General features: G+C 48.1%; 1 protein-coding gene across 7 annotated transcripts in view; it reads right to left on the bottom strand.

Annotated features, from left to right (window-relative positions):
* LOC127912428 (proteoglycan 4-like) overlaps positions 1–10,904 on the bottom strand; it is a 288,599-nt gene extending 277,695 nt beyond the window's left edge. For 3 of the 7 annotated variants that reach the window (XR_008082556.1, XR_008082558.1, XR_008082555.1), the window contains exons 1-2: positions 10,188–10,904; positions 8,258–9,335 (exon numbers count right to left, since the gene is read on the bottom strand). Coding sequence is in view for 3 of the 7 variants with exons in the window: in XM_052481612.1 (XP_052337572.1) it covers positions 8,169–9,335; positions 10,188–10,283 (1,263 nt within the window). In the remaining 4 variants the exon portion in view is untranslated. Of the gene's footprint in view, positions 1–7,349; positions 9,343–10,187 lie in introns of those variants that run through there. The other 4 variants (XR_008082559.1, XM_052481614.1, XM_052481613.1 and 1 more) reach the window with 3 other exon arrangements.
* Positions 10,905–11,310: the final 406 nt, after the last annotated feature.

Genomic DNA, 11,310 nt, shown 5'->3' with positions numbered 1-11,310 from the left:
CTGTTCAACGCTGGTCCGACCAATCTGATTCCACGCTCCAGGACTGCTTCCATCACGTGGACTGGGATATGTTCCGTATTGCGTCAGACGACAACATTGACGAATACGCTGATTCGGTGTGCGAGTTCATAAGAACGTGCGTTGAAGATGTTGTTCCCATAGCAACGATTAAAACATTCCCAAACCAGAAACCGTGGATTGATGGCAGCATTCGCGTGAAACTGAAAGCGCGAACCACTGCTTTTAATCAGGGCAAGGTGACTGGAAACATGACCGAATACAAACAGTGTAGCTATTCCCTCCGCAAGGCAATCAAACAAGCTAAGCGTCAGTATAGAGACAAAGTAGAATCTCAATTCAACGGCTCAGACACAAGAGGTATGTGGCAGGGTCTACAGTCAATCACGGATTACAAAAAGAAAACCAGCCCAGTCACGGACCAGGATGTCTTGCTCCCAGGCAGACTAAATAACTTTTTTGCCCGTTTTGAAGACAATACAGTGCCACTGACACGGCCTGTAACAAAAACATGCAGACTCTCCTTCACTGCAGCCGAGGTGAGTAAGACATTTAAACGTGTTAACCCTCGCAAGGCATCCCCAGCCGCGCCCTCAGAGCATGCGCAGACCAGCTGGCTGGTGTGTTTACAGACATATTCAATCAATCCCTATCCCAGTCTGTTGTTCCCACATGCTTCAAGAGGGCCACCATTGTTCCTGTTCCCAAGAAAGCTAAGGTAACTGAGCTAAACGACTACCGCCCCGTAGCACTCACTTCCGTCATCATGAAGTGCTTTGAGAGACTAGTCAAGGACCATAACACCTCCACCCTACCTGACACCCTAGACCCACTCCAATTTGCTTACCGCCCAAATAGGTCCACAGACGATGCAATCTCAACCACACTGCACACTGCCCTAACCCACCTGGACAATGTGTGAGAATGCTGTTCATCGACTACAGCTCGGCATTCAACACCATAGTACGAAATTTCGCAGCCTCCCAAACAGGTACAGCCACCACAAACATTGAGTGGCTGCTGCCAACACACTGACTCAACTCCAGCCACTTTAATAATGGGAATTGATGGGAAAAGATGTAAAATATATCACTAGCCACTTTAAACAATGCTACCTAATATAATGTTTACATACCCTACATTATTCATCTCATATGTATACGTATATACTGTACTCTATATCACCTACTGCATCCTTATGTAATACATGTATCACTAGCCACTTTAACTATGCCACTTTGTTTACATACTCATCTCATATGTATATACTGCACTCAATACCATCTACTGTATCTTGCCTATGCCGCTCTGTACCATCACTCATTCATATATCTTTATGTACATATTCTTTATCCCCTTACACTTGTGTCTATAAGGTAGTAGTTTGGAATTGTTAGCTAGATTACTTGTTGGTTATTACTGCATTGTCGGAACTAGAAGCACAAGCATTTCGCTACACTCGCACTAACATCTGCTAACCATGTGTATGTGACAAATTAAATTTGATTAGATTTGATTTGATTTGATACATTACTGTATAGGTACATTACTGTATAGATACTGTACATTACTGTATAGATACATAACTGTATAGATACTGCACATTACTGTATAGATACTGCACATTACTGTATAGATACTGTACATTACTGTAAAGATACATTACTGTATAGATACTGTACATAACTGTATAGATACATTACTGTATAGATACATTACAGTATAGATACTGTACATTACTGTATAGATACATTACTGTATAGATACATTAATATATATACATTACTGTATAGATACATTACTGTATAGATACATTAATATATATATACATTACTGTATAGATACTGCACATAACTGTATAGATACATAACTGTATAGAAACATTACTGTATAGATACTGTACATTACTGTATAGATACTGCGCATTACTGTATAGATACTGCGCATTACTGTATAGATACTGTACATTACTGTATAGATACATTCATGTATAGGGGGGGTTGCCACCCTTGTGTAAATGTGTGTGTGTGTGTGTGTGTGTGTGTGTGTGTGTGTGTGTGTGTGTGTGTGTGTGTGTGTGCGTGCGTGCGTGCGTGCGTGTGTGTGTGTGTGAGTGTGAGTGTGTGTGTTTGGGTGGGTGTGTTGGCATGTGCATGTGTCTGCAGGTGTCCTTGTTGGCTGAGTGAACCCCATTCACCTGAGACCCCCCTGTCCCCTGCCGTTAGCCCCTCTCCCTGATCCAGAAGCCCCCCACCCCCCACCCCGTCCCTTCAGATCAATACCAATTTATAGGCAAATGCAGAAAGGCTGACTTGCAGGTTTACTGAATGGAAGCATTGTTAACGTCAGTCCTCTGATGAAGGTTCTGAGAGGGGTGTTCAGTAAACTCATTGGTGTGTGTGTGTGTGTGTGTGTGTGTGTGTGTGTGTGTGTGTGTGTGTGTGTGTGTGTGTGTGTGTGTGTGTGTGTGTGTGTGTGTGTGTGTGTGTGTGCGCGAGCGCGAGTGTTTGTGTGTGTATTTATGTTGTCAGATGTTGAACAGCCATTGCTCTGCCTGGATTTTCCCTACAGACCACTGTTTGATAACTCCCTGATTCAGTGACAGACATGGCAAGACAAATGGACAGACAGAGAGAGAGAGAGAGAGACATGAGAACGCAAGGGGAGAGAGAGAGAGAGAGAGAGAGAGAGAGAGAGAGAGAGAGAGAGAGAGAGAGAGGCATGAGAACGCAAGGGGAGAGAGAGAGAGAGAGAGAGAGAGAGAGAGAGAGAGAGAGAGAGAGAGAGAGAGAGAGAGAGAGAGAGAGAGAGACGTGAGAACGCAAGGGGAGAGAGAGAGAGAGAGAGAGAGAGAGAGAGAGAGAGAGAGAGAGAGAGAGAGAGAGAGAGAGAGAGAGAGAGAGAGAGAAGGAAGGCTGGAGTGTCCCTGTGCTGTTTCTAGTGTAAATGAGTTACCATAAGAAGCAGCAGCCGCCACCATGATTGACGACCCAACATGCACTGCTCTCCTCCACCACAGTGGGGGCCAAACTTCCAGGAAGCGTCTTTACCTGTGAGCGGCGGCCATTAGCCATGACAAATAATTCCAGCCCCACTCCTAGAGGTCGCTCAGAGGAGCATCATGGGGCTGAAACATTATGGAGTCACTAAACATGACATGGAGGACTGAAGCTCAGGCAGGGAAATTAACTGTCTTATTCAGTAGATATTATTCTTTCTTAAAGAGATTGAACGGGATCTTTTAAGCATGAATCAATTTGTAACATATAGTTTATGATGTACACAATTATGCGTAATTTTTTCTGGGACCCGTTATGGCTCACGAGTGCTACTTTCAAATCGAATGTCTGATATTATAGAAAACATTTAAAACACATCTTTAAGGCATATGGTGTAATTAAATGTGTTTACAACTGTATCTATGGTTCCAGACTATATGGTTACATAACAACTATTTGGAGACTGAAATGTACTGTCAGAAATAACAATGAAGGGATACACTGTTATTCTTAGAAGACAGAAAGAGAAGAGCAGCTAGGAGGAGGAGGATGAAGAGGGGGAGGAAGATGAGGATGAAGAGGAGGAGGAAGATGAGGAGGAAGAGGAGGATGAAAAGGAGGAGGAAGATGAGGATGAAGAGGAGGAGGAAGATGAGGAGGATGAAGAGGAGGAGGAAGATGAGGAGGAAGAGGAGTATGAAGAGGAGAAAGAGGTGGAGGAGGAAGAGGGAAAGGAAGATGAGAAAGAGGAGGAGGAAGATGAGGAGGAAGAGGAGGATGAAGAGGAGAAAGAGGAGGAGGAGGAGGAAGAGGAGGCGGAGGAAGAGGAGGAAGAAGACGAGAAAGAGGAGGAGGAAGATGAGGAGGAAGAGGAGGAGGATGAAAAGGAGAAAGAGGAGGAGGAAGATGAGGAGGAAGAGGAGGATGAAGAGGAGAAAGAGGAGGAGGAGGAGGAAGAGGAGGAGGAGGAAGAGGAGGAAGAAGACGAGAAAGAGGAGGAAGATGAGGAGGAAGAGGAGGATGAAAAGGAGAAAGAGGAGGATGAAGAGGAGAACGAGGAGGAGGAGGAAGATGAGGATGAAGAGGAGGATGAAGAGGAGAAAGAGGAGGCGGAGGAAGATGAGGATGAAGAGGAGTATTCTTGGGCCGACTATTTTCTCTATATAGATCAATGATGTTTCTCTTGCTGTGGGAGATTCCCTGATCCACCTCTACGCAGACGACACCATTCTGTATACTTCTGGAGCTTCAATGCCATTCAACACTCCTTCCGTTGCCTCCAACTGCTCTTAAACGCTAGTAAAACTAAATGCATGCTTTTCAACCATTCGCTGCCCGCACCCGCCCACTCGACTAGCATCACCACCCTGGACGGTTCCGACCTAGAATATGTGGACAACTATAAATACCTCGGTGTCTGGCTAGACTGTAAACTCTCCTTCCAGACTCATATTAAACATCTCCAATCAAAAATCAAAAATCAAATCTAGAATCGGCTTTCTATTTCGCAACAAAGCCTCCTTCACTCACGCCGCCAAACTTACCCTAGTAAAACTGACTATCCTACCGATCCTCGACTTCTGCGATGTCATCTCCAAAATAGCTTCCAACACTCTACTCTACTAAACTGGATGCAGTCTATCACAGTGCCATCTGCCACCTAACCCTACCCACCACTGCGACCTGTATGCTCTTGTTTGCTGGCCTTCGCTACATATTAGTCGCCAGACTCACTGGCTCCAGGTCATCTATAAGTCTATGCTAGGTAAAGCTCCGCCTTATCTCAGTTCACTGGTCACGATGGCAACACCCACCCGTAGCACGCGCTCCAGCAGGTGTATCTCACTGATCATCCCTAAAGCCAACACCTCATTTGGCCGCCTTTCCTTCCAGTTCTCTGCTGCCTGTGACTGGAACGAATTGCAAAAATTGCTGAAGTTGGAGACTTTTATTTCCCTCACCAACTTTAAACATCTGCTATCTGAGCAGCTAACCGATCGCTGCAGCTGTACATAGTCCATCTGTAAATAGCCCACCCAATCTATCTACCTCATCCCCATACTGTTTTTATCTTATTTACTTTTCTGCTCTTTTGCACACCAGTATCTCTACTTGCACATCATCATCTGCACATTTATCACTCCAGTGTTAATCTACTAAATTGTAATAATTCGCTCCTATGATCTATTTATTCCTTTTGCACACACTATATGTAGACTTTCTTTTTTCTACTGTGTCATTGACTTGTTTATTGTGTTATTGGCTTGTTTATTGTTTACTCCATGTTATTCCATGTGTAACTCTGTGTTGTTGTCTGTGTCACACTGCTTTGCTTTATCTTGGCCAGGTCGCAATTGCAAATGAGAACTTGTTCTCAACTAGGCTACCTGGGTAAATAAAGGTGTTCTCAACTAGGCTACCTGGGTAAATAAAGGTGTTCTCAACTAGGCTACCTGGGTAAATAAAGGTGTTCTCAACTAGGCTACCTGGGTAAATAAAGGTGAAATAAAAATAAATCAATAAATGAAGAGGAGAAAGAGGAGGAGGACGAAGAGGAGGAGGAAGAGGAGAAAGAGAAAGGGGGAGTGTAGGTAATGTATAGATGTGTGTCAATTACGTTGACTTTGTGTTACACATAACCTTACCTACTATATCCTGTGTACCTCAACTCCCCAGAGACAAATACTGTATGTTCATTAGTATACAGTGTGGAAGTGTCAGAATCTTCACGGTGGGATCCTGCTTCTACAGGACTGCTGCGTACATTAGCCAAGCCCGCCCAGTAATTAAACTAAAAGTCTACCCAATAAATCACATTGCTTCTCGCCACTCTCTCTCTTACTCCACTGCCCCCCCCACCCCCACCCCCACCCCCACCACCCAACATCCACCACTGATTACCTTATTGTGTAAATCACCGTGGACTGGGACTGGGACTGGGACTGGGACTGGGACTGGGACTGGGACTGGGATAGTAACTTCATACCTCCTTACCCAACCCACACACCCTGTTCTGTGTGTGCTCCCTTCCACAAAAAGAGACTCATTACCGGGTAATAAGCCAGGTCTCAACCCTGCCCTTTAGTCTCCTGACCAGGGTCAAAACACAGATTACAGGAAGAGTGGACGGTGGGGGGGCTCTCTCGTCAAAACACAGATTACAGGAAGAGTGGACGGTGGACGGGGCTCTCTAGTCAAAACACAGATTACAGGAAGAGTGGACGGTGGACGGGGCTCTCTAGTCAAAACACAGATTACAGGAAGAGTGGACGGTGGACGGGGCTCTCTCGTCAAAACACAGATTACAGGAAGAGTGGACGGTGGACGGGGCTCTCTAGTCAAAACACAGATTACAGGAAGAGTGGACGGTGGACGGGGCTCTCTAGTCAAAACACAGATTACAGGAAGAGTGGACGGTGGGGGGCTCTCTAGTCAAAACACAGATTACAGGAAGAGTGGACGACGGGGGGGCTCTCTAGTCAAAACACACATTATAGGAAGAGTGGACAATGATGATCAGAATCAGGTCCATCTACTTGTTCAAGTATTCAAATGGATCCTGAAATCAACCTGTTTGATTGACAGAACAGAACCAGCTGTGAACCAGCTGTGTCTTGTTCTCCAAACCAAGGTAGAGAGAGAGATTAAAACCCAACCCTTAGAGAGTGTCTGTCAGAGATTCAGATTCCTTTTAAACAGCTGCTTGTATATGTATCCTAACCGGCAGCACCTCTGTCACCCGATCTCCCCCAGTACCAGACCAGAACCTGTCACACTCAGACGCTCTACAGACAGCTGACCGTGCGGATCGCCCTGCTGGTATCTGGTATCAGAGTAAAATTAGTCAAGTCAAAGACACAAGTCTGTTCAGTTTGAACCTGGCTACCACCTTCACCTCCCTCTCAATTCAATTCAATTCAATCTCTCTCTCTCTCTCTCTCTCTCTCTCTCTCTCTCTCTCTCTCTCTCTCTCTCTCTCTCTCTCTCTCTCTCTCTCTCTCTCCCTCCTCTCTCGCTCCTCCCCCCTCTCTATCCCCCCCTTTCTCTACCTCTCTCTCCCTCCCCTCTCTCTCTCCCTCCCCCCTCTCTCTCTCTCTCTCTCTCTCTCTCTCTCTCTCTCTCTCTCTCTCTCTCTCTCTCTCTCTCCCCCTCTCTATCCCCTGTTTCTCTCCCTCACTCTCCCCCCTCTTCATCCTCCTCCTCCTCCCCCTCCTCCTCCTCCTCCTCATTCTCCTCTTCACCCTCCTCATCTTCCTCCTCCACTTTCTCATCTTCCTCTTCCTCCTCCCACCCCCTCCTCTCTCCCCCCGACCCCCCATCTCTCTCTCCTCTTTCGAAAGTGACACACGAGTCTAATCTGTCTATAGATAGCCCACCAGGTCAGCTGGGATCGGCCAGTCCCATGCTCTCACATTCACTAGTGTAATTTAACCCCACAGTGCCAGTATCAGACCACTCTAATCCACTAAAACCTCACCTGTCTCCTTCAAACCACAGACATGTCCTTTAGAGTCACAAGTAGTCCATCAAGCAGTAGTATCCATGACTGCGTAGAGAACTGAATCCTGATGTCATGATGCATGTGGAAGTGTAAATACCCGTTTGATGAAACAACATAAAATAAACCCAGTGATTAAAAATAATTAAGTGACTAGAAGTAATTCAATATAAAATCTATTCTAATCTGTGTCTTTCAGAAGAATAAACAATATCAAAACAGCATTGAAGATAAACCCAAATAATGTAAATGAATGCGCAATAAGAACATTTTAGACAAAGAATAGTTTGGCTTGCCGGGTTTATTTATGTTTCTGATAACCCTCGACTTTGTATAGACATGAAATAGCCCCTCTCTTAACATTAAGAATACATTGCAGTCATCCAATGGGATTCACACACTGCAGCTGTAGCCTCTCCGCTAACGCTAAAGCAACTCTGACAAGAGCTCCGTGCCCTGTCGCTGTGGAACTGTCTCAGAAACAACTGCATTGAGGAGGCAGCTGAGCTGTTAGACTGAATCTAGACACACACACTCTACACACACACATACACACACACACACACACACACACTCTCACACACACACACACAACACACACACACACACACACACACACACACACACACACACACACACACACACACACACAATCACACATACATACACACACACACTAGCATGTATAAACAGAGACAGTATAGACATACAGTATATTGCATACAGTACATGGAGCACATACCGGTGTGAGGGTAATTTGGTGGGGTGGTGGCCGTGCGGTGTGGATGCTGCAGGCAGTGTCCGGCTGGTGGGGTGGTGGCCGTGCGGTGTGGATGCTGCAGGCAGTGTCCGGCTGGTGGGGTGGTGGCCGTGCGGTGTGGATGCTGCAGGCAGTGTCCGGCTGGTGGGGTGGTGGCCGTGCGGTGTGGATGCTGCAGGCAGTGTCCGGCTGGTGGGGTGGTGGCCGTGCGGTGTGGATGCTGCAGGCAGTGTCCGGCTGGTGGGGTGGTGGCCGTGCGGTGTGGATGCTGCAGGCAGTGTCCGGCTGGTGGGGTGGTGGCCGTGCGGTGTGGATGCCGCAGGCAGTGTCCGGCTGGTGGGGTGGTGGCCGTGCGGTGTGGATGCTGCAGGCAGTGTCCGGCTGGTGGGGTGGTGGCCGTGCGGTGTGGATGCCGCAGGCAGTGTCCGGCTGGTGGGGTGGTGGCCGTGCGGTGTGGATGCCGCAGGCAGTGTCCGGCTGGTGGGGTGGTGGCCGTGCGGTGTGGATGCTGCAGGCAGTGTCCGGCTGGTGGGGTGGTGGCCGTGCGGTGTGGATGCTGCAGGCAGTGTCCGGCTGGTGGGGTGGTGGCCGTGCGGTGTGGATGCTGCAGGCAGTGTCCGGCTGGTGGGGTGGTGGCCGTGCGGTGTGGATGCTGCAGGCAGTGTCCGGCTGGTGGGGTGGTGGCCGTGCGGTGTGGATGCTGCAGGCAGTGTCCGGCTGGTGGGGTGGTGGCCGTGCGGTGTGGATGCCGCAGGCAGTGTCCGGCTGGTGGGGTGGTGGCCGTGCGGTGTGGATGCTGCAGGCAGTGTCCGGCTGGTGGGGTGGTGGCCGTGCGGTGTGGATGCTGCAGGCAGTGTCCGGCTGGTGGGGTGGTGGCCGTGCGGTGTGGATGCTGCAGGCAGTGTCCGGCTGGTGGGGTGGTGGCCGTGCGGTGTGGATGCTGCAGGCAGTGTCCGGCTGGTGGGGTGGTGGCCGTGCGGTGTGGATGCTGCAGGCAGTGTCCGGCTGGTGGGGTGGTGGCCGTGCGGTGTGGATGCTGCAGGCAGTGTCCGGCTGGTCCCTGGTAGCTAAATCAGCGATTGAGAGTTTAGGGATGCAGAAAGAAAAGAAGAGGAGGTTCATGGGAGCTGCTGTTTCTCTCACACCGGATGGGAGGAAGAGGATGAGAGGATGAAAACAAGGATGAAGGACAGTAACAAAAAACAGCCCAATAGAAAATGAAAAGACTTGAAACCTTCTTATAACAGGACTTTATATAATCTGATGATGTGGCATTCAAATGCGTCAACTCACAGCCGCCCATCCCTCCCTACCTGGCCATGCAAAGTGGGACGGAGAAAGCCTCATCAAATAGAAGGAGCAGAGAATGTGGACTGTGTGCTGACAGAGCTGAAGGACAGATCGAGAAGGAGGGAGGGAGGGGGAGGGAGGGAGGGAGGGAGGGAGGGAGGGAGGGAGGGAGGGAGGGAGGGAGGGAGGGAGGGGAGGGAGGGAGGGAGGGAGGGAGGGAGGGAGGGAGGGAGGGAGGGAGGGGGAGGGAGGGAGGGAGGGAGGGATTGACTATGGAAGAGAGTGAGTGAGGAAAGCGAAGGAGACAATAGATGACAGGATAAGTAGAGGAAAGAAATAAAGAAAGAGAAAGAGAGAAAGAAAGAGAAAGAGAGAAAGAAAGAAAAAAGAAAGAAAGAAAGAAAGAAAGAAAGAAAGAAAGAAAGAAAGAAAGAAAGAAAGAAAGAAAGAAAGAAAGAAAGAAAGAGAAAGAGAGAAAGAGAGAAAGAGCAAAATCAAGAAAGAAATAAAGAAAGAAAGAAAGAAAGAGAGAAAGAAAGAAAGAAAGAAAGAAAGAAAGAAAGAAAGAAAGAGAGAAAGAGCGAAAGAGAAAGAGAGAAAGAAAGAAAGAAAGGGAACCTACATTTTGCCTCTCATGTTGGAGAGATGAAATCTCTGACAGAAAGTGTATAACCTCTGAGCTGTTTGTCCTTTTCCATTTTTCTCGCCAGTCAGACATATTACACAGCGTCGCCGTTCATCCGGAGGTCACCGCAACACAGGCTTCTATCAATCCTCCAACGTACTCATGAATTTAAAAAAATACATACGTTTGTATCCAATCACAGAAGAAGAAGAGAAAAAAAGGTAGTGAAAACATTTAGAAAGACGACCCTGTCACCTGACGATGACCTGGAAGAGTGGACAAAAGTGGACAAAAGTGGACACCATGAAGAACGATATGGACAAACTCTGGGAGAGAATGGAAGGTCAGTGTGATCGGAATAAACTCCCACCGTCCCGGAGCTTATATAGCCAGGTAGGAACGGCAGACATGCGCCACCCTGACCTGCCCGTCTGTTCCCCTACGCTGCCTGGCCTTATTTAGTGAAGCGTGGCAAAAAATAGCCAGTCAAGTGCTGAGCATCCAGAGAAAAGGGGTTGTGTTAGTGGGATGGACAAGGTGGAGTGGCTGTTCCAATCAGACTCTCTGTCTACTCTACCCTGTCCTCCTACACTTTTCTCTTCATGTCATCAGCCTTGACTCACTCTGCTGGTCTAACCCACAGCCCATTCTATTCCAGATTTCCCCAACACACCACAGCCCATTCTATTCCAGATTTCCCCAACACACCACAGCCCATTCTATTCCAGATTTCCCCAACACACCACAGCCCATTCTAGACCAGACTTCCCCAACACACCACAGCCCAAAGCAGCTCAGCCCTGCATATCCCAGTCCATACCCTTTACCTTCCCTTGCCCCCTTCATCCTGCCCAATCTCCCTGGGTATTTTTAGCTGGCCCAAATATAGAGGCGTGTGGCCTTCCACACACTGCCCTGTCCCCCTAGTTCCAGCTCTCAGCCCTGGCCCACAGCAGATTGGGAGGCACTGTAGGACTCTGCTAGATATGGACCGGAGTAGCTACACATAGGGAGAGAGAGACGAAGGGAGCCGGGGGTATAGATCATAACATTATGTGTGCAGTGTGTGTGTATATAGGTGCAGGAGATCATTTTTATCAAACTGGTTTATATTGATGTG

This window comes from Oncorhynchus keta, chromosome 27, assembly GCF_023373465.1.
Source record: "Oncorhynchus keta strain PuntledgeMale-10-30-2019 chromosome 27, Oket_V2, whole genome shotgun sequence".
Taxonomy (NCBI): domain Eukaryota; kingdom Metazoa; phylum Chordata; class Actinopteri; order Salmoniformes; family Salmonidae; genus Oncorhynchus; species Oncorhynchus keta.
This window is presented reverse-complemented; position numbering and strand designations above follow the sequence as displayed.